This window comes from Mchenga conophoros, linkage group LG1, assembly GCF_057382185.1.
Source record: "Mchenga conophoros isolate Kocher_MC1m ecotype Shallow Benthic linkage group LG1, M_conophoros_male_GT1.1, whole genome shotgun sequence".
NCBI classification, from domain to species: domain Eukaryota; kingdom Metazoa; phylum Chordata; class Actinopteri; order Cichliformes; family Cichlidae; genus Mchenga; species Mchenga conophoros.
Genome location: NC_140526.1, coordinates 3,788,848 through 3,815,554, shown reverse-complemented (window position 1 = coordinate 3,815,554; position 26,707 = coordinate 3,788,848). Strand labels below are relative to the sequence as shown.

Below are 26,707 nucleotides of genomic sequence, written 5' to 3'. Positions count from 1 at the left end.
GGTCATAAATATTTTGTACTTGTAAATCGGTTTTGTATTTGTAAATCAGGATTTGTATGTGTACAAAAAAATTGTGTGTGCGTAAAAAAGATTTGTGTGTGGACTTAGCCAAAAAAAACCCTGCAAGTTACAAGTACGAATTTTGACCCTATTTTTCTTCCTTTCATCTGATTGGTCAATGTCATGTCAATCACAAATGTAACAATCCAATCAGAGAACAGATAGGTTTGGCTTTTTTGAACTGCAGGTCTTTGAAGGGAATAAATGCCCTTTTACATGCCAACCCAGCATTTTCCTTCATCACCACGAAGGAAAACAGTCTGTGGTCGTCCGAGTTTGGTGATTTTTGTGTCACAGGTCTACGTGTTTAATACAGGGACTTCCACAGCCTTTTCAACAGCGCTGCGGACCGCGGGGTGGGGGCGGGCAGTGTTTTGGAAATGACAGTCTTCATTACAAAGCTTTCTTCGTTATGAATTAGCATACATGTTTTTATTGAACATTTGAAGAACTAGCAAAAAAAACAGACTCTTGTAGAGGACATAAAGTCAGAGATAGAAAAGACAAGGAGCAGGTGCATCTAGTACAGGTAGAGCTGCTGCAAAAACCCACAGAGCCCAGCAGCCAGCAACAAATTCTGGATCCTTTGCTTTTAGTTAGCAATTAGCATTAGCAGCACATCCTGCGTCCGTTGTGAAAGGACTTTTATGCTGCGCACTGTGACTCACAGCAATGGTCCCGGGTCAGCCCTGACGTTGTGTTAAACTAATCCTAAAGTAATAATGGTATTTCTAACCACTGATGTACCACATTTTTCCTTTCAACAACTACTGAAAGTTAGGGGACCTAACTGCTACCCTTCAAGGACCTGCAGTTCAAAAAAGCGCCCCTCCGACAGCCAAACCCATCTGTTCTCTGATTGGATTGTTACATTTGTGATTGACATGACATTGACCAATCAGATGAAAGGAAGAAAAATAGGGTCAAAATCCGTACTTGTAACTTGCAGGGTTTTTTTTGGCTAAGTCCACACACAAATCTTTTTTACGCACGCACAAATCTTTTTTACACATACAAATCTTTTTTACACATACAAATCTTTTTTACGCACACACAATTTCTTTTACACATACAAATCATTTTTACGCACACACAATTTCTTTTACACATACAAATCTTTTTTACGCACGCACAAATCTTTTTTACACATACAAATCTTTTTTACACACACACAATTTCTTTTACACATACAAATCTTTTTTACGCACACACAATTTCTTTTACACATACAAATCTTTTTTACGCACGCACAAATCTTTTTTACACATACAAATCTTTTTTACGCACACACAATTTTTTTTTACACATACAAATCCTGATTTACAAGTACAAAATATTTATGACCACATTTTGAGCCCATAAAGTTAGAGAAACTGCCTTGAAGTGTAAGTGCTTGTAGGCATTTTGCAATGATTTGGTGGTTTCGGCTTGGCGATAATTTGTTCTTTTGTTTGTTTGTATGTAGCCAGAGCCACTGCCATATGTTTTTGTGCAAATTTTTTCATTGGGTATTTTGTGTTTCTTTCCGGTTTGAATCTTATCTCTAAGCCATTAAATCGCTGCAAGAACCCCTGCTATTGTGTCCTATGTAGCAACTATTTTGCCGGGCTACATAAATGTGCTTAAGTGTAAAACTGGGTCTCTAACACACTTCTCTTTTTGTTCTAGTTACCTTAGTTTGTACCATTCTGAGAAGGAAGCCCCACACAGTGTTGTATATGATATTACGTTTTTTGGTAGGATCCATCACTCAGTTGCCTTTTTCCCCCTTATGATATTACTCTGACAATTTCCTAACAAAAGTATTTTTGCTGGGTCTTTTGAAACTATAGCAGAAGCCACCAAAGCTGCTGCTCCTTACACTTAACTACCCAAACAGCATTTGGGTATTTTTGTGCTGTGCGATACTGATTCATTATGGCAGAGTCTTACTGACTTTATTAAACCTGATACCTTGTCTGCTCTCAGACATCCAGTGAGCATGGAGGAAGGAAAATGTGAGACCTGAGGGACTCAAACAAACAGCAATGTTGTGGTTTCCTCAGGAAGGAGGTCGGTCCAGTTCAGACCAGCTCTGGTGAACTCTGCAGACTACAATTACAGGATCAAAGAGCTGGTGGGAAATGTAATCCAACATTCCTGATTAATCAGTGGCTCCATCAAAACTGAAAGATTTCAAGTATAAACTGATAAAAGAGATGAACGTCTAAAAACCCAAGAAGTGTAATTTAGCAATTGACCATGTGAAAGAATACACTGCTAGTTCCAGATGTTCAATGAGCCACCAACTGGTGAACTAATAGTGAATATCAACCAGTCATTGGTTACTGTTTACTCCTGTGAGGAGGTGGATTTCTTGTTCTGGTCAGAGTGATGGGACAAATATCTGGGGCAGAGGTCTCCGCTGCGTGATAACGAATGCTGGGACAAAGAGGGGACCTTCCAGGGGGCCTGTGGATTCCCGCTTCCCAGAACTCTCTGGGGCAAAATCTGGAGGGCATCACATAACCACACCTCCTCCCTGTCTGCTAGTACCCAAGGCTGTCTGCTGGAGGTCAGACTGGAGTAAGCACAGCAACATGTTCGCCCTCATGTTTTCATCTGAAATTACACGCATTACAAAATACTTCTAACATAGGTCTGAGATATTTTTTATCCAACGCTGCTGCTGCTTTTTAACTTCTTTTAGCTCCTAGTTTTGGTTTTGTGGCACATTTCCAATCAGTGTCTCACTCAGGCTGAGCTCCAGTTGTGGCCCTGCTAATATTAATGCCCAAGATTCGCCTGTTCTCTGGCTCATATCAGTTTCTGCTGGTGTTACATAAGCTTTACAACTTTTGGAGAGAAAAACAGAAAAATAATGATGACGACAAAAGCTTTGTGCATAACTGGAGTCCAGGCCCGGCCCCTCAGGCAGATACCTACTGAGCTTCATAATCCAGTCCTGGCTAAGATTAAAGGAGGTTTCATGAACCTGATTGGATTTGTTTTTTGCTGTCCTGTCATCTTTTCAGAGTGTTAGGAACCAGAGGTCTACACCATGCAGGTTTCACAAAAGCAGTTGTGCACCATACTGTTTGGCTTAACATGCAGTGTGTTCCAGTGGGATAAAAAGATAAAAGAAAACTCTTTACTTAATTCCTCTAACAGCTTTAGCAGCTGTTTTCCGAAATCAGAAACATTAAATTAAACCCCATAATTGTCCTCAGCTGTTCATGTCTCATGTTTGCAGCCAAAAGGCCATAAATTTCTGACAGTATTACGACTGAATCAAACTCTGTTAACAAAGTTTCCTGGAAGAATCTTTAAAAAGGAATACTCCAGAACCAGAACCAGATCCGCTGTGTTCCTATTGGTAAAGTAAAGCTCTGCGGGTGGTTTGAAGAAACTGAAGAAATTAGCAGTCACATTTTTCTTTATTTCTTACAGATTTTACCTTTTTGTGCATTTTTCTTTTTATCTGATACCTTTGTCTTTTTCCTCTTTTTCCTAGTGTCCTTATATATATAACTTAGGAAGTACATTTTTAAATGTACATTCCTTTAATTTCATGTGAGGGATGGCCACCTTACACATTTGAGTCGATTTGGTTCTGAGATCTGGTTTGGATCCTTGAGCTGTGGTAAAAGCTTGGCTTTTTTTAAATGATTGAATCCTTTTACTGTTTTGATTTCTGGACTGAGTGTGGGATATCTGCCTCCAGACTTGTTATATTTACTGGAATCCTTTCCTCCCTCTGTCCCTGCAATTTTCCCAGCAGTTGGTTGCCACATTCAGCACTCAGTATTGTTGGGACTGTTGTGCTGAACACTTGGTGACATGATTTTCCTCTTTTCTCCAAATGTCATGTACCATCAATTATTGTGAATGCAGAACCACCGTTCCTCTCTCAGCAGCTCATCATATGCTTTCTTTACATCCACAAAGACACAGTGAAGCTCCTTCGTCCTTTACATTAACACACTCAAAGCAAACAACACATCTGTAGTACTGAAGCATGAAGCCATACTCCATCTCACTGATCACCAACTCTCTTCTTCAACTAAACTTCAACAGCCTGTCACTCCCCAGCGGCTACGCTCTCTACCACTCTATCCACTTTCCATTAAAAATCATTCCCTTTTCTCTGATATCCAAGGTTTCTAGCACGCACACTGACAGCATTCAGCATCACCCCTTCAATATCCAGCTTCGTCTTCCCCACTGTTGCTGGCAATAGATATTAATGCATGTTACCAAATCAATGGCCTTTTATTTCTTTACAAAGATACTTATTTTAATAGAGAAAATCCAGCATTGACAAAGTGGTGATTAAACTCAAAGAAATGTTGACCATGCAACACGTTGGCTTATATACAGTTATCTGCCTTCAAATGTGTTGGAGCCAAAACTGCATGTGAAACACATTCAGTTAAGGAATCCTGAAGTAAATGTGCAATGCATACAAGATCACAGCTGCACAGGCAGTTGTTGTTGATAATGAGATTTTTCAAGAAGTGAAGTTACAGTTTTTTTCAATCGCTAACAAGCGCCTACCCATACTTCAGATACTTTTTCTAAACTCTTAACACAGACTCACACCTACAAAAACACAATTGGCCAAATGGATAATTTCCTTCTCAAAAATACATTTTGTTAAATATATACTAACTCTTCATTTCAAAATAGAACACATCTTTCTCTGCACACACTAACTGTACAAAAACACTATAAATCTGACTCAAAATGAAATTAGTCTGTCAAAGAATAACACTTGTTTTCACTCCACAAGGTACATGCAGTCAATCAAAGTACACCAGGTTTCAAAATACTGGCTATTATTGACATTACAAAAACTGCATAGACTTTTATGTTTCAGTTTTACAGGTATTTGCATGCGAAACATGCAATCCACCATTTTGACACCAGAAATGTCTTGGTTGGTAACTGTATGTCCACATGTACAGTAATGTTCACATTCAAAAGCATTCCAGTAAAAAGCAAACAAGTTTTTGTTTCTTTACTGTTTACTACAGGAGGTACAGTAGAAACACAGTATGATAGGACAGAGAAAGTTTTACAGTATTGCTTACAGTGAACAAAATATCCATGAAACACACAAGAGCATTCTGAACAAAAAAACAACAGCAAAAAGCCAAGATTAAAAAAAAAAAAGGGGGGGGGGGGGGGGGCTAAAAAAAGGCAAAAAATTTGCATCTAATCTCTGCGATCTTCAGGGTTAGGACACATGTTTTCATCAACATCACATCTGATGTTATCCAAGTCGATACACCTGGGATAAAACCGCCTGGTATGTCGGATCCACCCTTGGCAATCGTCAACTGTGATGTCCCTGGAGCCGGCATCCATGGCTTCAAGGAGGGACATCTGGTCATGTGGCTGATGGTCATAAACCTTCCACCTCCATGCAGAAAAGAACTCCTCTATGGGGTTGAGGAAAGGTGAATAGGGTGGAAGGAAGAGACTTACCAGTCTTGGGTGGACTTCGAACCATGTTGTTATTGCTTGCAAGTGATGGAAAGCCACATTGTCCCAGGTAATTACAAAGGTCCTCATGTTTTCACCCTCCTGACCCTGCTCTGGAACCAGGCGCTGGTGGAGATCATTGAGAAAGGCAAGCAAGCGCTCTGTATTATAGGGTCCAACCTGACATCTGTGAAGGAGTAATCCTGCATTTGCAATTGCTGCACACATGGTAATGTTTGCCCCTCTCTGTCCTGGCACATCAACTGTGGCCCTTTTTCCAATTACATTTCGTCCACGTCTACGCCTTTTGGCCAGATTGAATCCTGCCTCATCGATGTATATGAATTCATGAGGGGCCTGGTTGGCCTCCAATTCCATAACTCTCTGAAACAAAGTTTATGTAAGTCATGTTATTACTGTATACCATACTGTACTGTAACCTAGTATTGTGTAGGTTACCTACTTGCAAAGTGCAAAGCTTATAGAACTGGACATTGGATTGAATATACACTATACCTGGACATATTGTCGTCGTAGCTCCTTGACCCTCTCACTGTTCCTCTCAAAGGGAACAGTGTAGAGCTGCTTCATCCGCACTCTGTGTTTGGACAATGTCCGCGTAATGGTTGTGAGGCTGATTCTATCGATATTGTCAAATATCTCATGGTCCGCCACAATTCTAGTTTGAATTTCACGCAGTTTTATTGCATTATTTGCAGTAACCATTTCTACAATGGCAAGCTCCTGATCATTACTGAGGAGCTTTCCTCTTCCCCCAGAGGGTGGAAGACGTTGCATTCTTTAGAAAGACAAAAAATTCAACATATGCATTACTGTATGACCATATTGACATGTCAAGTGAGAATAGAAACAATCCATGTAAAATGCAATACTTACCTGTTGGTTTGTTGAAAGATGCGTATAATGGAGGCAACCGTTGACCGCCTCAAATTGGGCTGCACTCTTTCACCAGCCTCTCTTAGTGAAAGACCATGGTTGATTACATGGTCAATGATAGTGGCACGAATTTCATCACTGACTACTGTTCTTGCAGCCCTTGGAATGCCACCACCACGCATTCTTACACCTATACCTTGCCCTCTCCTTGGGCCTGCTCTTCTCCCTGGGCCCCTTGCTCTTACTCTTCCTCGACCAGACATTACAGTGTTTGTCTTTTTTTTGTTTCCAAAAACATCATTCCTCAAGGTCTTGCCTTATAAACCCCACTGAGTCTAAGCCAGAATGGAAGAAGCTGTGGTTGGCCCAATTTACCCAACATAAATAAGCTGTGTCTCAATTATTCAGTTGTTTGTTTATTATCAGCTGAGATATATTTTTGATATTGATATTGTTTTTGTACTGATATCATTGCAGAAGCAGAGGCTTTTATACTGTATCTAAGGTTTGGAATATTGTTTTTGCTATTGTGGGATGTTGTGTGTTAACATTCGTAGATACTACAAAAACAGTCCATAATTTTGTTGGGAGGTATAGCTTGTCTGTTAAGAAAATGTAAGCATTGTGGAAATGTGTTCACTGACTGCATATTGGGTGAACACGACATGAAATGTGTGAATGGTATGGCCACAACAGACCGATGCTGTGCTAATTGTGTTTAGGGTTTTCGCAAATGTGACAACTGTTTGGACAAACGCTTGTTAGCGACTGAAAAAAACTGTAACAAGCAAGAAAACTACATGTAAACTTACAGGCCACATGAATCTGAGTGGCCACACACACACACACAGATACTTTTTCACCTTTCTGCACTACATTACATGGTCCTCAGACTGAAATAAAAATGTTAATGATTTCCATCAGGGGTGTCAAACTCAAATACACAGTGGGCCAAAATTCAAAACTGGAACTAACGGGCTAACATTAATAATTATTGAAAAAAATCTTCCTCCAGATATAAGAAACAATCTTTTCTTATTGACTCAAACAAATTTTGCTGAAAAACTGAATATGGAACAAGCAAGGCTTAATACTAAACGATATATATTAGCTGTATAATACCAGTAGGCCAGCTCTAATAGTAATGGCTTCGCGGGCCAAATGTAATTACACTGCAGGCCAAATTTGGCCCGTGGGCCAGAGTTTGACACCTATGATTCACATCATGGGAAGTTTGTGTCTCTTGTCCCCCATGGAGCGGTGACTCAGCACAATGTGAAGGTGTGATCACATTCAGATTTCCACAACAGGAGTAAAACATGTGCACACACACGGTGCTGAGTGTTAACAGATGCGTGTCCTCCGGCTGGCTGCTTGGCTCTCACTCCTCTGCAGGTCTGATTGCTTGGTGCAGACTTAATGCAGCGTGAAACTCAAGAATCTCTCTGAACAAACAGCAGAAAGCTGTAACCTCAGATGGCAGAAGACGTAATGAGAGCAGGATTGTGCAATGATATGATGGTTGTTTCATAACTGCTAACAAGCCCATATTTCTCCCATTGTGGAGCAGGTTAAAGGGGACTTCTCAGAATCTTTGTGTAATGGATATATATATATATATATATATATATATATATATATATATATATATATATATTTATATATATATATATATATAAATCCCCTCTCGCCCCTGCCGGCGAGAGCTACCAGAGGCCTGGGAGCTTGAGGGTCCTGTGATCTCCGATGTAGTTCCTGGGACATCCTGGAGCCACTTGCCTAGCTTGTAAGTCACGGCACCCGGCACTCCGATTACCACTGGGACCACTGTTGCCTTTACCCTCCACATCTTCTCGAGCTCTCCTATGAGCCCTTGATACTTCTCCAGCTTCTTGTGTTCCTTCTTCCTGATGTTGCTGTCACTTGGTATCGCTGCATCTATCACGTGGAGGGAGTGGAGGGTGAAGGTAACAGTGATCTTAGTGGTAATTGGAGCGCTCAGTGCAGTAACCCCCCAAGCTAGGGGCAAATATGCATTTGGAGCAAATCTACCAAATCAACAGTTTTTTTTTTTTTTACTGAAACATATTCCAATTATAGTTATATAACAGACATAGACATAATATGTAGACTCTCAGCTTTCATTTGAGGGTATCAACATTCAAATTGGATGAAGGGTCCTTAACATGTGCCACATTCATTCTATAAGGACCAAAAGTAATTGGACAATTGACTCAAAGGGTGTTTCTGGGGCAGGTGTGGGCAATTCCTTCGCTATGTCATTATCAATCAAGCAGAAAAAGGCTTACAGTTGCCGATTTGAGGTGTGGTGCTTGCATTTGGAAGTTTTTTCTGTGAAGAGACAACATGCCATCAAGGGAGCTCTCCATGCAGGTAAAACAAACTATTCTTAAGCTGCGGAAAAAAAAACATTTGAGAAAAAGCAGCACGGTGGCACGGTGGTTAGCACTGTTGCTGCACAGCAAGAAGGTCCTGAGTCCAGTTCCACCATCTGGCAGGGGTGTTTCTGTGTGGAGTTTGCATGTTCTCCCCGTGTTTGCGTGGGTTCTCCCCGGGCTCTCTGGCTTCCTCCCACAGTCCAAAGACATGCAGTTAGTGGGGATAGGTTAATTGATCAATCCAAATTGCCCATAGGTGTGAATGCAGGAGTGAATACGAGTGCGAATGGTTGTCTGTCTCTGTGTGTTAGTCCTGCGACAGACTGGCGACCTGTCCAGGGTGTACCCCACCTTTCGCCCTATCACAGCTGGGATAGGCTCCAGCGGTCCTGAAAAGGATTAGCGGAAGCGAATGGATGGATGGATAGACATTTGAGGAATTGCTACGATTATTACGAGTGGAAAAAGCTACAGTTTGGTACATCCTGAAAAAGAAAAAGAAAAAACAGGTGAACTCAGCAATGCAAAAAGACCTAGCCGTCCACGGAAGACAACAGTGGGGGACAGTGTTGGGAAGGTTACTTTTAAAATGTATCCCACTACAGATTACAGATTACATGCCCCACAATGTATTTTGTAACGTATTCCATTATGTTACTCAATGAAAGTAACGTATTTTGAATACTTTGGATTACTTAATATGTTGTCATGCTTTTTACAGCTACATGAATGTACTATTGCTGTGTGATTTATTACTTTTACTGAAGGTTACTCTCCATACCATACCATAAATCTTAATATAAATGAGTAACAGTAGGTGGACATTAGGTAAGGCTGCACTTTTTGCAGTGATCTCGTATAGAAAACTATTCCGCGCGTAAATAAAACAGGTCCGCGGCTCCGAACCGTAGTAAAGGGACCTCTGGCTAATACGTCGGGTTCGTGTCGGGCTCGTAGCTGAAAACTAGCTTTACTTTGTTATCTGGGTCAACTTTGCTAGTGAGAGACAGAGAGAGGCGTTGAAAGGCTGCTCCAACCAAACGTATTGTTTCGGAAGAAAACACGAACACGGTGTACAGTCGAGTCTTAACAGCTTACTTACAGCTGGGCTACACTGCCCATGAGGCTACATTCTTTAGGGCTATGTCTGTAACACTCAGCCTGTTGCCTTCATATTAAATCATTTTGTGAATAATTTAAAAAAATATTTCTTCACGTCATTATGCTCGATGCAAGTAGAGGTGACGTGCCGCGAGATTGAGACACAGGCATTAGAGGCTTTTAATGCGTTTTTTGTTTGGGTTTCCACCGGCGTGGAGAGGGCATAGCCTTATGAAACAGGAGAACACCACCATGTAATCCCTTTATTTCAACAAAGTAACTGTATTCTGAATACCACATTTTTAAATAGTAACTGTAACGGAATACAGTTACTCATGTTTTGTATTTTAAATACGTAACGGCGGTACATGTATTCCATTATTCCCCAACACTGCGTGATAGACGCAGCAATACCGAATGACAGCAACATCCCCAACACTGGTGGTGGATGATGATGACATTTGCATGGTGAAGAGAAACCCCTTGACAACAGCCAACCAAGTGAAGAACACTCTCCTGGAGGTAGGGATATCGATTCTTTGGACAGATGAAACCAAGATCAACCTCTACCAGAACCACAGCAAAAAAAAAGTATGGAGAAGGCGTGGAACAGCTCATGATCCAAGCACGCCGCATCATCTCTAAAACACGGCGGAGACAGTGTGATGGCTTGGGCGTGCATAGCTGCCAGTGGCACCAGGACACTAGTGTTTATTGGCACAGGACAGAGTCAGCTGAGGTGTTCAGAGACTCACTGTCTGCTCAAATCCAGCTAAATGCAGTCAAATTGACTGGACGGCATTTTGTAATACAGATGGACAATGAGCCAAAAAACAAGACAAAACAAAAAAACTGTTTAGTTTCCCACATTTGTATGCAATCTTTTTGCTCAGCCCACTTTTAAAATCCATTGTGGTAATGTACAGAATTAAATTAGAAAAATGTTGTCACTCTCTGTCCAAATATTTAGGGACCTAACTGTATACAAAACGGAGATTTGCTCAAGTCTAACGAAGCCTCATTTGCAACAGTTTTCCATGCTGCACCCATATGGAAAACAAATCCTCTCAACTGTTTGAATCTAATCACATGCTGCAGGTCCAGGCTTAGGACATCCTGTTGTCTATGGCACAAATTATGTCCCTTTAATATGTGTACTGGAGATGATTCTCAAAAATGCAGTGGCTGTCGTCAAAGTGTCTGATCAGAGACCAGCAGCTGGAAGCTGTTAAGTCTACTTAATGTCTATTAAACTGTTCTCCAGAGCTTCAGCTGTTCTCCTTTCCATGAAGCTGTTGTGAAATATTAAACTGACTGAATTTTGCTGCAAAAACACTGGACCCCTACAGTTTAACTGAGTGTTCGCAGCAGTAGTGTGGCTGAACTTTGGATATGAGGACAAGTATGTTACTGGCCAATGGGATTCACTCAGTTTTTTCCACTTCAGCACTCAGTTTGTGGTTCTCATGTTTATGCTTAAAGTCCTCTCTTACACTGTGGCTCAGACTGACCATACCCCTAATCCATTCAGGGTTAGGGGTATGGCTTGGTTAATGTTAACCTCTTTATTGAATATTTGCTTGCTTAAAACAGCTTTTAACTGTCAAGGTATGTGGGGAAAAGCATTGCCTTTATTTACAGTGTAGCCCCTGTGTCTCCCTCTGTGTGTCAAAGTGGACATCGTGATGTGAGTATTGTTTTTGTTCCCACTCCTTGTGTTCTGTGTTTCTTTTTCTTTTTTTTTTGAAAAAATTACTTTATTTAAATATCAAAATACACAATTACAAATACACATAATACAAGCACCATGCACAAATTATTCACATCTTGTTTTACATTTTACAATAATAAAAGCTCCCACGGCAAGTTGTTACCTAGTTTCATATCTCTCGTTTTCCTTCTTCTCAGCTCAGTTACAATGTTTTTACGTACTACGAAACTACTTATCATTTTTTGTTCTATAACCCCTTTAGCCCTTGTTTTCCATATGTGTACATTTATAATGCACATCACCAACCAAAACAATCTCCTTTTATTTTCACTCATCTTTTCTTTAAACAAACCGTATCTTACTGATTTTGTATTATTTTCAATATTAAAACCTACTTTATCTATCCTCCTTATTTCAACCGTCCTGTAACATGATATCAATAGATGATCAAGAGTTTCGTCTTCATCACAATTCTCCATGGGGCATTTCTTTGTAGTAACGAAGCAACTCCACAGAACTACAGCTGTTACTGGGAGACGTCCGACAGAGATAAGCCACACTGTATCTCTCATGTTCTCGGATATTACTTTATCATATATGTTTTTAACTATTTTCTGATTTTCTTCTTTTTCCACAGCCTTATATTGTATCATACCTTCATTTTTTTTAGATTGATTTTATTATATATTTGTTTTGAGTTTAATTGTAAAAGATTTAAGCCATCCAATTTCCACTGATCCACAAGATCCCCAAACACAAGTTTAAAGTATGGCACTCCCGTTCGGGCTCTCCCTTTCATTTTTTTCCACAAAGATTTCTTCCCTTGGATCCAGTGGGTGCTTCGCTCAAATGCGCTATATACATTTTTTAGAAAAGGAATCATCAAAATAACGCTAAGATCTGGCGCTCCTAATCCTCCATTTTCTTTTCCTTTATACATTAATTTCCTCTGCGTTACTTCGCGGTTTCTTCTGTTCTGTGTTTCCTCATCCCGTCATGTGCTCCTAAATGTTCTCGTTCTCCCTCCAAGCCGTCTCTGTGTACTTCCTCTTTTACTTTGAAGGTCTGTGTCTCATGTAAGTGTATTCTGCTTTGCTTCCTTTCTCGTCAGTTCTGATTTCTCCCAGCTGTGTTTCCCCCCTGTCTCCCGTTCCCTTATTGCCCCTGTGAATATATAAGCCCTGTGTTTTCTCTTGCTGGTTGCTGGTTCTTCTGTGATGTCTTCCCCAACTCGCCCTGTGTTTCCTCCGTGGTCCTTCCTGTGTTCCTTTGCATGTCACTCTGTGAGTTTTGGTTTCACTTTCATGTATTTAGGTTTTCCCAGTTTAGTTATTTCTTAGTTCCTGTCCTCGCCATCTCCACCTTAAATAAACTCCCTCCTTATACCGACCTGCCTGCACTTGGGTCCTCGCTTTACCTCCACACGGCCTGCCTCGCAAGCCGTGACACACACATTCCAGAACAAAGGGAAACAAGGGACAGCAGCACAATACACACATACGGCCATCCAAAATAAACAAGTCCACAGAGTGCTCATGAACCCTGGGTCCCCCAGACCCAGGTCCTTGACATAAAACTGTAATCCAAAAAAGCTGGAATTGGACTTCATTTTAAATGCAACATCTTCTAGTTCTGAAAAATGCGGTTAAAGCAAAACCTCGTACTGGACAGATCACCTCAGATGGCAGAAGTGTATGTCAGAAGGATAACAACATTTTTTATTAAAATGTAAAAAATAATAGAAATGATTGCTCAGTATTAAGTGTCGTTTATTAAAACAGATATGCAGGTTGTAAGTCATAAAATAAATTTTTAATCTTTAATCTCAGTCCATCATTTAACTCTTAGAAAACCCAAACATACTCAGGTGGTTTTCGGTTCTGACTGGATTTGTAATTTCTTCACTGAACATAAATGAACTCATTTGTATAGCTCAGAACTGGTTCAGTTTACATTGTTCTCATGCCTCAGGATGTAACCTCTCAGACAGAGGTGCTAAAATGAGGTGATCTGACCTGTAATTATGCTATTCTTGCAAAAACACCCCACCCTGCAGCTGTTTAAGCAGGGCAATGCCCACGCACACAGTGCCAGAGTAGCGCAGGCCTTCAGCATTCCCTGGCCAGCATTTATTACCAATATGCGTCTTGTTGAACATGCCTGAGACATGCTGGGTCTACATCAGTCACAACCAATGACCACAGCACAGGTGAAAGCTGCAGCAACACATCCGCCACTTGTCCAGACAGGTGACTGAAGGTGTGACCAGCCTAAGAATCAGGTTTTGTGTGTTTATATTTTGTTTCTATGTACCCATCATCACTGGCTGTGTATCAAGTACTATGACACATTTCAAGTGTAAGTAAATGTAAGAATAAACCGTAGCAAACAGTGCTGGGCGAGTCATGTAAAAAACTGTACAACATTCCTCTTTATTCAGCGTGACAAAAAACCCACGTCTCCTGCCTGACAACAACTGAAGAGTGAAAACAAGCAGTTTGTTTTCTTTTGTTCGATGTGTAACGTGAAGAGGAACACTAAGCAAAAGCAAATGCTGCACTTCAGGGGAAGATCCCCCAGGCATGAGAAAACAGAAACCTCCATTCCTCAGTGGAGCTGTTGTCTTCTTTTTTTCACTTAGAAATTCATCAGGCATCGGCTGAGGCAGGGACAGAGGGTCTCTGACAGAGCACTTCTGTTTCACTGCGATGTCTCTGTTGGTCTGATGTGAAAGCAGATTAGGCTAACTTCTGGTCACCTTTGTCTGCAGTTTCACTCCAAAGTCTGAGCCCTGATTAGTTCACATGCGCTGCTCAGTGCTACAACGCATGTCCTAGTTTGTGTCCAGATATGATCACATTCACAAAGCCTTGCTTAGACACCTGTAGCAGCACGTAGTTTCATGTTCTTATGCTGAAGCATTTTGATCTCTGATGCTGAACAATGCTGCAGATTAGTTATTGACTTGTTATTGTTGGTGTGGCTCCAAAGTGTAGTGGCTTATGCATCTGCCTAACAAACCAAAGATCCTTGAGTCACTCCTCCGAGGAGATGGAAGTCCCTTGGGTTTTCATCAGGGAAAGCATCCTAGATAAAATCTACCAAATCAAATATGTTTGGCCACCCAGCGTGGCGACGAGGGAACAGCGGAAAGTAGCTTTTATTGTTTGTGTGAAACTAGTTTATAACAAAATATAACAATGCAACATTCACACAATTAGAGCGTGCACAGATAAGCCAAACCCAGTGTCCACTCACACACTGAGGCTTTACTATTAATCCTGTGTCATACAGAATCAATCATTTAAGATCAAAACAGTCAAATTTAATGACTACAACATTTTGCAGCTTATTGCAAGTTATACCTGAGTAGACTCCTTGTAATTGAGCATTTTAGATTAATTTATAAGTACATTTACTAAATCTGAGTACTTTCTCCATCTCTATAAGACAGTTTAAAATAATTAGATTTTGTACAGTTACTCAGACAAGTGGTGTTATGACATATGAAATAGTAGGTCTGTCTTCTTTTAAGGTACAGCAACTCCTTCATCCACTTCATAACTGTAAAGCCATGTCATCCACCTCAACAAAACATGCATTAATATCAAAGAAATACAACTCTGCGGTGTCGTTGGTGGCCACCTGGAAAATATCAGCTCTCCCCAGCTGGTTGGGAAATGGTTGCAGGAGGTTTCTGGCTGTTGCTTGGTGAAGCTGGTCACAAATAGACAAACAGTGCTTCAACAAAAACCTCCTCGTGACAACTTTGGCTGCTTGCTCTGCTCGCCTGTAGTTTGTATGGAAGATGCCGACTTGCAAACACTCATCAACTACACCAGGTTTCGTGCAAGCTTACCGACTTACCAAAGGGTTTCAACCTTCAAAGTAAAAATGGCATTTTTTGAAATGTGTTAGCAGCAAAGCACAGCTTTTACTCTGAAGGTGAACATTCCTTTGTTCTATTATTAGCTGCACTTCAAGTTTTGTGTTTTACTAGCGCTTGGTAGCTTGTTAATAAGTGTTAAAATAGCATCTTCCACGCAAACTATAGTTGACTGCTGCAATCTGTGAGTAACCAAAGCAGTTACAATGATGTTTTTGCTGCATTTGCATCCACACCCAGCAACAACCAGCAACCTTTAGCTAACTGGTTGGGGAATGCACATTTTTCTTTGGGGGGTCTAGGTCTCTGTGGCCTAAGTTGCTCCAGGTTGTGCAGCTGCCAGGATTTCATGCTCTGGTGCTTATGTAGTGCTTTTGTACTCTAACTGAACCTTTTTATTTTACACCTCATTCGTCTAATTACAAGCACATTCATACCAGCACTTTTTTAGCATTACAAATTCATGCACACACTCACACTCCAACGATTGCAAGGGTAACTTGGGGTTCAGTATTATGCCCAAGGTTACATGAAGATTGGAGCAGCTGGGGTTTGAACCGGCAACATGCTGATTAGTAGACAATATGCTGTATATCTCATGTCTCACACACATCTATATGAAGCCTGATGTCATCAAAAAGAGCTCTTTTCTCTGTTGTGTATTAAAAAATGATCATATTGCTGAACTTTTAAAAGTGGATCAGATCATAATGCATCTGACACTGTTCCCAAAGATATACACATCAATCACAGTCACCTCACACAGTGAGTTAACTTCTCTTTTTTCATACTTACCACAACTATTCCAGTCATTTTTCTTGTGAAGAACTAAGATGAACTGAGACACAGTCTGAAAATGTGTGCTGTAAACCACATTAATATGATTCTCCACCTCTCTCTCAATTGCTGTTTTTTTGTGTGGCTGCTCTGAAAATCTTTAAAATGTATCCTTCAGATGTGGTTGGAGAACAAATTACATGAAGCTGTTTTCACAATTCCTGAGTGATACATAATCAGGTTGTTCAGATGTGTTTTAAACCCATTGCTCTTTGAGTTTCTTTACAGGAATAGGCTTGTCTCCAGGGACCTTGCTGACCCAACTGCTGATAGAAATCTTTCTTGCAACAGATAAAAACAGCAAGTTTAGGTTGATATTTGGTCAGTTCTGACATAGAATCACATAACATGCATAAAACAGTCCACTGTGTTAAAAGTGAACTGAACAACAATGAACTGCAGTCCTTTCCAAAAACACATGCTGGGTGGGAGGTTAGAAAACAATGTTGCAAGCACCAGATTCACAATGTTGCCTTAACAAAGATGCATGGTTTTACAAGGACTGTCTAACTGGTTCCCACTTGTGGTTCAGTGATCCCCGCTTGACGTCACTGTAGCAGAATTTATGATAACATACTGCGTACAGATGACCAAAACGTTAATTTGTATAATCAGCGTTGGCATAACATTTGTCTAAAACCATAAACAGAAAACAACAGGCTTCCACTTGACTGGTAAAATCAAAATCAAATCTGGTACCTACATGTGCTCAATTTACAATATACCTGGTGGTCTCTGTCCTGCAAGACACCAATTAAGAAACTTCCAGCTTAACTTAGGTATCTCCCGGTCCCTAACCTGGTACTCAATCTATAAGTCTCAAACATACTACCTATGAGAGGTTCCCCACTGTTACCCAACCTAAAAATGTCAAATCTACTACCTACATGTGGTCCCCGGCCTGGTACCCAACCTAGAAGTTATTAACCTACAAGTCCTCCACCTACTATCTACCTGAGGATTCCCAATTTCTTACACAACAAAGGTGTTCCACTATAGAAATCTGACACATGCTGCTTATTTGGGACTTCCAGTAGTGGTGTCTTCCAAATCATCAACATAGTACCTTTACCTGGTTCCAAACCAAGAGTCACCAGGTAACTGCAGCTGTTTAAATTATTTTGAACAACTTTTAAAGTAAAAGGCACCAGGTCATTTTAGGACACATGCAGAGTAAGGTCAAGATCTTACGTAATCAGAGACAGACACAATAATTCCTACATAACTGGAAGTTCCCAACCTCAGTCTCTATTTATTTATTTATTTATTTATTTATTTATGTAAGCATCAAAAGTCACAGCCGATTTGAAAAATCTCTGAACCAACCGAAGTACAGATGTTTTTTCTTTATCTTCCGTAACAGAAAAATCTGTCTGTTCTCCTGTCAATCACCTGTCCACAGATATGCACCTGGGACTTTTATCTGCAGTGCAGGTGAAAATAGAAACTTATCTTCACATCTTATATGCCTCATGCATTTTCAGGACAAGTTTTGGCTTCTTTTTGGTTATGAAACAGTCTCTTATCCACATTTAGCCTCAGTCCGTGATAAAAACTTGTACAGCTTGTTTTGCAGTCAGTTAAGATGTACCATGACAACCGATAAACAGAAATTATTGTACTCCAACACAGGAGTGCTCACAAGGGAAGGTTGTTTCCAATTATCTCTCAGGGATTTTTTAATCTGCACCCAGTCAGGTACCCAACCTAGGATTCGTAAATATGCTGCCTCCATAACGGCTCTAATGTAGAAATTTCCAGCTACTACCTACCCAGGCTGACCAAGATTCGAAGTGACAGTGAGGTTCCTAGCCTTGAAGTCTACTACCCATTACCTTCCTGGAATTTCCTGACATGTTTGAAATCTCATCTATTTACTCAAGCATCTCAGTAGAGTGAGTAACTCTGAATGCACTCTGAAGATTTCAATCAACCCAATTTAAATGTTTTTCTTTTACCCTCATGAGCAGAGAGATCCGCCTGTACTCCTGCCACTCATCTTCCCTGTGAGCCGTGGATTGATCTGATGTGCTGCCGGGAATCTTGGTGAATTATCTGGAGTGCAGCTGAAAATAGAAACCTGTCTTCTTATCTCTGCTGTTGTTTTGGTTTTCAGGGCAAGCTTGGTCTTCTTTTGTTTATGAAACGGCCTTTGACCCTGAGGTAACGACAGCCCCCGATGAAAACATTATTCCCTGCTGCAGTTAGACAAGCTGTTCTACACCAGTGACGAGTTTTGTTAGAAATCATCATGCGTTCTTTATTAACACAGGTTCATTCATTGCTGTGTCTAAATGGTTCATCGAGGTTTACAAAGTACTTCTAGAAAAAAAAAAACATTCCTGCAGCCAAAATTTCAGACAGGCTGACAAGTTTCCACTGCACAGTCCTCTCATTCCTTTATTTTCTTTTCAAAGTAGTGAATCTTTGATGAGCAAGATAAGATGAAACTAAAATGCAAAATTATAGGCCAAAGTTCACGTGACTATCATGACAGAATCCCATCATCATATCTCTGTTTTTTTAGCTGTTTCCGTGCTAATCAGACCGAGGTATCTTTAACCCTGACTCTGACTTTTCTGGCAGATTGACGATTTATGTTAAGGTCCTATGTGAACTGACTCAACCTCCTCTAACACGAAACCACATGCCAGCATTAAAGACAAGAACCCCACAGACCTCAAGAACTGAAGCAGAACGATTTAGATAATACACACCTAGACAAACAAAACAGGGTTCGTGATGAAAATAGCTTTGCATTAAAAACAGTCTGTGTTAGCAATGGTATGTTGTTAAATGTACAAAAGATAGCATCTGATCCTAAAATCCAGAAATAGATCCCTAATTTTTTCCAGCACATTACAGCATTTTTTGTTGTGCAATGTTTAAGCAAAGGCTTTATCAAAGAACAACCAGCAAATCCTCTGAGAAAAACAGCAGACTTTTCTGTCTGGAGGGACCGTTTTAAAGAGGGATTATTATGTTCATTTCCAGCTTCTATTCTTGAACTCCATTAAAGTAACTTGGAATGACTAACAGATGAAAAAAATCCTAATTTCTTATGCTGTCCTTTTGTGCAGGCCCCTGTTATCCTGTAAAACAGGCGATTTTAGTAGCAATTATAAGCTTTAAACTTACAAGAAAACAGAACTTCACCAGTGAAAAAAATGCTGCTTAGACAAAAGTGAATTAAAACATCTTTAACCAGGACACATGATTGCAACAAGATATATGTAGATGTATAAATGGTAAATGGCCTGCATTTGTATAGCGCTTTTCTAGTCATTAAGGACCCCAAAGCGCTTCACACTACATTCAGTCATTCACCCATTCACACACACACATTCACACACTGGCGATAGCAAGCTACATTAGATTAGATTAGATAGAACTTTATTAATCCCTCGGGTGGGTTCCTCTGGGAAATTCGATTTCCAAAAAAGCACAGCACCGACAGAAGTTACAGAGTTACAGAATATTATATATATATATATATATATATATATATATATATATATATATATATAATACACACACACACATATATATAAATACAGAGACAATATAAATAAAATATACGAAGGGGATAAATAGAATAAATAGGAATAAAAATAAAAATACAAGTGAATTGCACATTTCAAGTATTGAGTCTATTGCACTGTTGACTATTTACAAAAAGTATTGCACAAGGTATTGTACAGTGAGGTGAAGAGGCACTACAGCTTAGTTGTTCCCCCCTCCTTTGTCCTCCTGTTTCCCCTCCCTCTCCCCTCCAGAGAGGAGTTAAACAGTCTGATGGCGTGTGGGACAAAGGAGTTTTTAAGTCTGTTAGTTCTTGTCTTGGGGAGAAGCAACCTGTCACTGAACAGACTCTTCTGGTTGTTTATGGCCGTGTGCAGAGGATGCCCAGCATTGTCCATAATGTCCATCAGTTTCTTTAATGTCCTTTTCTCTGCCACTGTCACCAGAGTGTCCAGCTTCATGCCGACCACAGAGCTAGCCCTCCTGATCAGTTTCTCCAGCCTGCATGAGTCCTTCTTTGCTGTGCTGCTCCCCCAGCACACCACAGCATAGAAAAGTACTCCAGCAACCACCGACTGGTAAAACATCCTCAGGAGCTTCCTGCAGATGTTAAAAGACCTCAGCCTCCTGAGGAAGTACAGTCGGCTTTGGGCTTTTTTACACAGGTGCTCTGTGTTGCATGACCAGTCCAGTTTATTGTCCACCCACAGCCCGAGGTACTTGTACTTGTTGACCACCTCCACCTCCTCCCCCTCTATCTGAACCGGCAGTGGACCTGCTCTAGACCTCCCGAAGTCCACAACCAGTTCCTTGGTCTTTGAGGTGTTGAGTTGCAGGTGGTTTGTGTGACTCCATGCGACAAAGTTCCTCACCAGACTTCTGTACTCCTCTTCCTGATCATCCCAGATACACCCCATGATGGCCGTGTCATCTGCAAACTTCTGAATATGGCATAATTCAGAGTTGTAGCAGAAGTCAGAGGTGTACAGGGTGAAGAGAAGAGGGGACAGCACAGTTCCCTGTGGTGCTCCTGTGCTGCTGACCACTGTGTCAGACGTGATGTCCTTCAGCCTGACGTACTGTGGTCTGTCAGTGAGGTAGTCGGAGATCCAAGCCACCAGGCAGGGGTCCACCTCCATCCTGTTCAGTTTTTCCTGAAGCATACAGGGCCGGATGGTATTAAAGGCACTGGAAAAGTCAAGAAACAGGATCCTGACCGTGCCTTTTCCCCCATCCAGGTGTGAGTGGGCTCTGTGTAGGAGGTACAGGATGGCATCCTCCACTCCGACACCCGCCTTGTATGCAAACTGTAGTGGGTCCTGGGCATGTTGTACCTGTGGTCGGAGGAGGTTGAGGAAGAGCCGCTCTAGAGTCTTCATAAGATGTGACGTCAGTGCCACCGGTCGGAAGCCACAGCTGCCCTGGGGCACACTGACAGAGGCGTGCCTTACCGTATGCAGTGTGTGTTTTTGTAAATATAAACCTTTATTTATAAGAAGACGAGGCAGGATAAGTCCAGAGACAAATAACTTTTCTCTTTTGTGGGGATTCATTGTTCTTTCTTTTGCTTCATCTGAAAGTCATCTGAGGTAGACCTCCTGCAGGCTGACCATAAAAGGCTTAAAGATTATTTTCCCCTAAATGTTTTAGTAATGTGTTTAAACTGCATTGTGATGTGTTTTTGGGTCAGTTCCAGAGTCCTGCTCACTTCCTCCTCCTCCTCCTCCTCCTCCTTCAGCTGAACATTTGAGAACAATTAGCACATTATGATCAGGATTACACCCCATAAGAGGTCTATAGTGCGAGTCCTCGTGATAACTCGTGATCTATCATACGCAGCTCGGAACATTTAGCGTGAATTTTTAATGATGTTATTCAACAAAATCAGCGAAGGTCCTTGAACTGAAGCTTGAAAACATGAAAGTCACATTTACAGGTAAAAAGCTGATATATGAACATTTAAGTGTCTCCAGTAAATAACGAGAATGAGTTTGATACAATTTTACACTTTTTAAATTCTATGGATCTTGAAACTAAAACTCTGCATGTGTGGCTGTTTTTACTCTAACATTTAAATTTACATTATTAAACTTTTTTTTTCCTTGGTGAATAAAAATCTGAAATTTCTCAGCTAAACAAAACATTTTGCTTCCCGTCCCATTTGTGTTCAGACTGTGGTGATAAGCAGAACACTCTTTTTTTCGATACTTCCATTAGAATGTCCATGTAACACTCTGTGCACACAGTTTACTTGTGTACCACTATATTCTACTGAATATATACTGAACGTTAATACAAAGATGGTCAGAAATGTTTTGTAAATGACTTGCCAAACTTTTAAAATCATACATAACATAATTATCATGGAGAACAAAGTAAATGTTTGAATCATGCTATAAAACTTTTGCTTAACAGTGAAAATACAAAACAGGGAATTGATTGGCACCCAGTCTGCAATCCACAAAGCATCAAACCCCTGCAGCTGCTCATGAAGGTGGTGGGTACTCACAAGTTGGTCCCATACGAGCTGCTGCTCTGGGGATGGTTTGCCTCCCTGATCCCTCTTTGGTGAGGTGCTTTGGGCATGCCCAACTGGGAAAAGACCACAGGCAGAACCAGGGCGTGGTTTGGGAACGCATGAGAAGTGTTGTAGGTAGTGAATAGGTGGAGGGAGGTGTGAGCATCTGTACTGAGATTATTATTCTCCTGCAGCCTGGACTAGAGCCCTATGAAATGGATGATAGTGAGTTTTGACCTGTAGTTTTTCTCCACACAATGACCTAGAATAGTCAGAAAACTTACACATTATGGACAAAAGTACTGGGCCACCTACTCTCCACACCCACTGAAGCTGCTCAGCCACAGTTGTTGTAATGCCAGGGGAGGTTTGGATCTCTGCAGTTATTGAGTCAGCAGAGCGTTGGCGACTTTTACAAACTCGGCAACCCCACTCTGTAACTTTGCATGGTTTAAGTTTGCCGTGGTTCCTAAACGCTTCCACTTTGCAATAATACCAATGACAGCTGATTGTGGATGATCTAGGAAACAAAAAATTCGATTTTACATTTCAGTCAAATTCAACGAGCTCATTAGAACAACCCATTCTTTCACAAATGTTTGTAAAAGCAGACTCCGTGGCTAGCTGCTTGATTTTATGCACCTGCACCAACAGGACTGAAAATACCTAAATTCAAAGGTTAAGATTATCTATAGGCTGCAACAAAAGCATGCTTTCTTCTCATTGGTCACTTTCTGCATTAAAAACCGAGAAATGCTGTAATAGCATTTTTTCTTTTTTATGCACAAATTAAAAACACTCAAACTCATTGGGAAGCATACTTTGTAAATTGAGCTCTCAGTATAAACATCAGTCTGCAATCGAACCTTGTCATTAATCTAGTTGCTGTCGGGGGGCCTCTCCAGCTGAGACCGACACTGCCTCTGTGTCTTGAATGTAAACTCAGGAAATGAGCTGCCATGGATAAATGAGCCGCACATGAAGGTCCCTGGACAGTCCACACACTCAGCTGGCGAAAGAAATTGAGAAAAAGTCTGAAAGCTCCAGCAATAACAAGCCATCAGCAGCCATTTTCCACTCAGTGGGACAGTAGGAATATTTACTCTTTTATTAGGAGACATTTAAAAAAAAAACCAGGAAATGAAACAGTATAGAAATCAGTAGGATACCTTAAGGTTTGGGGGTGTTTTTCCTTATAAAGTTTATGGTATTTTCATTATTTTTGTTTCTTTTAGGCTGTTTCTGCCCAGCTTGCCTCAGAATCATGTGTCTGAAAAAAACAGAGCCAGTCATTTTTGGGAACTGGGCAGATAAAGTCAGTTTTTTCCCCTCCGGATATTAGCTCCAAAATAATGAACTTTACATAATTAATTATAATTATATAATAATTATAAAATTATAAATAATTAAATCGTTCAATAGTGCAACATAAAGGGCAGGAATAAATAAGGTGGAAGAAAAACGAAGAACATTAAATGTCTTGGACTAAAATGACATGTTTTGACATGTCTGCGATCGTCAGTCAGGGAGATCAGAGCTGAGATGTCCTGACTGGAAAAACCTCGTCACCTTTAGCCCACTTCCAACTCTGCGCCTCCACACCCACCTACTCTGGTTTACTATAACTCTGAGGAGTCAGCTTTAAAAAAAAAAAAAATTATTATCTAAAGAGTTTAATTTCTATTGTTTGCCCACTCAAGGTTTATAGGGATTTTAAGAAGTATTTAGTTAAATTACTTATTTAGTAATTAAGTTACTTTTCTGACACAGTAATTAGATAAGTATTTTAAATACAATATTGACTAAGTAATTAGTAATTAATTACTTTTTTAAAGTAACTTACCCAACACTGGTAAAGACCCTAAAAATACAGAGAAAATCCCAACAACCTTTGAGCAAGCGGTTGGTAACAGTGGGAGGGAAAAACTTTCTTCTAACAGGAAGAAAGTCCTGGCAGAACCAGGGGGTTGTTGGGGGTGAGGGGAGGGAGACAGAAATTATTAATAACTCATGATAATTAATGAGTGGTGTGTTACTGACTGTCCTGATAGGTGGAGTGGTTAACCATTATTAGCGAACTGGATACTACAGGTATAAATATCTAACAGAGTAAATGTGGGCCCCTCACATCAGGTGTGTCCTGTCCTCTAATTAAAGCACAGTTCAAAAGAAATTCTGCACTGTTTCTTTGCGCTGCGTGCAGTTATGTGTCAGCTTCAGTTTATTTTTATTTCACGACACATGCAATGATATGCTGAGCTGGAAAGGTATGACACTTCCTGATAGATCACAGCAGCTCAGTAAAACGTGCCCTAAAGAAGGCTTTACTCTACAAAGACTAATGACAAAGTGCAACAAGGCTGATGCTGCAGGCTGAGCTCTGATATCTGTGTTTAATTATCTGCAACGTCAGTTTTCACACTAACTGCCCTCTCCGGAGTTACACTTTCTTAAAGCATTCTCTGCAGATGTAGCATCTCACCGTCTGTAATTTTTCGGCACTGCTTTTCTGACACTGTGTCTGAACTTGTCCAACAACAGGTGTCCAGTCCCAGTAATCCTCCCTTCCACGCATTTGTTTGGGTTGGCGCTTCACCCACGCAGGCGCACAAGCATAGGGGTTCAATTCTCCCAGAACACCGTGTCCTGGAAATCTGTGTCACATTTTCGGCTGCTGTAAATAATGGAGCGCTGCCAAGAGAACGAACACCTAAACACACTAAAGGGAATGAGGCAGGACCAGAGGTGGTGTAAACACACGTTAAAATAACCTGCAGGCAAAAGTAACTGTAAAGAATGAGTTCAAGTTCAAATTTTATTCGCTACATGCAGTGGCAGGTTGTCCTGCAGTGGAATGAACCCGCCCGACCGTACACACACAACACAGACATCACATGGGGATACAAGTCAGAGAACGGATGCATGAGATGGAAATCTCCTGTAAAACGTACTAAACAGCAGACAATGAGATCTCAAACACCTACCAGGAATAAACACCCAGGCTCTTCCTCCAATATTTAACCTGCGATCTGCTTTATTCTCATGTTCTCCGAAACATTTTCCTTAATGAGCTGAAACTGCCTCTACACCCCCCCTCAGCTAACAAACCGGCAGATAATCTATATCATTCAGCTTGTTCTGGTCCTCTGTTTGCAAACTGGGCGTAACCACATAGATAAACTGACACAGCAACTACAAAAAAAGCTTTGAAGATTATATTTATTTGTCTAATAACAGAGTCTGGTGAAGTCAGCACCCAAACCACGAAGTTCAAACAATGCAGAGGTAAGCAGTTTCTGTAGACCAGGGAGATCAAACTCATTTCACATCATGAGCCACACACAGCTTTGATCTTAAGTGGGCGGACCGAGTCAAATGGCTTTTTCTGTGAATGAAAATTAGTTTAACTACACACGTAATCCCTGAGATTTCTTTATTTTTATTTTTATTTGCTTATCAAGAGATTATACAAACTTATATACATTGTATTGTATGCATCTTACATATTTTCTCAAACATTTCTTTCCCAATCATTTTAACTTTTTCTTGTTAAACAAAAAACAAATTAAAATACAAAAAACATCATACCAACATAAGAACAGAAAATTGAGGAAAAAAAGAAGAAGAAAACGTGAGTAAACTAGAAAAAATGTTAAATAAATAAATAAAAATGAATAAAAAACAAAATAAAATTAAAATTAATAAATAAATTAAAAAAATAAAAAATAAAATAAAAGAATAGAAGGGGGGGGGCTTAAATCCTATGCCTACCTTACAAAAGAGTAAATTTCAAATTCTTTTCAATCTAGTCGCAGGTGGGTAAGTTGAATTGTTCTAAATACTAAGGAAAAGATTTGAGATATTCCACAAAGGGTCTCCACTTGTGGATAAATTTTGCAGAACTAACTTTCACTGTGAGTGAGATCTTCTCCACCCTCAAGAATGTCCGGACAGTATTAAGCAATTGCAATGCAATTGCTTATCGGGGCCTGGAGCCTGGGGCTTGCTCGGGCCACTTCGGAGGTGGGGTGCCCCCGGCCTCTCGGCCTGGGGCTCGGTCACTCAGGCACGGCTGGCTGCCGGCGGAGCTCACGGGCGCGTCACTGCAACTCCCCCTGGCTTCTGCTCCGCGGCTGCTGAGTGAGCCCTCATCTGGGACTCTCCTCAGCTCTTTCTGGGACAGTGGCGCGGCTGCCCCTCTGTTGGTCTCCCTTGGTCTCTTGTATTCTGGGGGCCTCTGGATGTCTGGAGTTTTGATCTCCTCCATACCTGCTTCATGCCCTGGAGGACGGGGCTGTGGCCCCCCCACA

The 26,707-nt window shown here is 40.8% G+C and overlaps 1 protein-coding gene across 1 annotated transcript; it reads right to left on the bottom strand.

The window, feature by feature from the left end:
• Nucleotides 1-5,256: 5,256 nt before the first annotated feature.
• Nucleotides 5,257-6,605, bottom strand: LOC146582750 (uncharacterized). Its single transcript, XM_085279356.1, has 3 exons — nt 6,424-6,605; nt 6,043-6,325; nt 5,257-5,910 (listed from the first exon to the last, which is right to left on the bottom strand). Exons 1-3 carry the CDS (start codon nt 6,603-6,605, stop codon nt 5,257-5,259), a joined length of 1,119 nt encoding a protein of 372 aa, XP_085135482.1.
• Nucleotides 6,606-26,707: the final 20,102 nt, after the last annotated feature.

Excerpts from the sequence above, each read along its gene's own strand:
- LOC146582750 (XM_085279356.1), bottom strand. The coding sequence starts at position 6,605 with ATGCGTGGTGGTGGCATTCCAAGGGCTGCAAGAACAGTAGTCAGTGAT. Across the intron at positions 6,326-6,423 it reads ATCTTTCAACAAACCAACAG|AATGCAACGTCTTCCACCCT; the intron begins GTAAGTATTGCA and ends GTCTTTCTAAAG. Across the intron at positions 5,911-6,042 it reads TACGACGACAATATGTCCAG|AGAGTTATGGAATTGGAGGC; the intron begins GTATAGTGTATA and ends ACTTTGTTTCAG.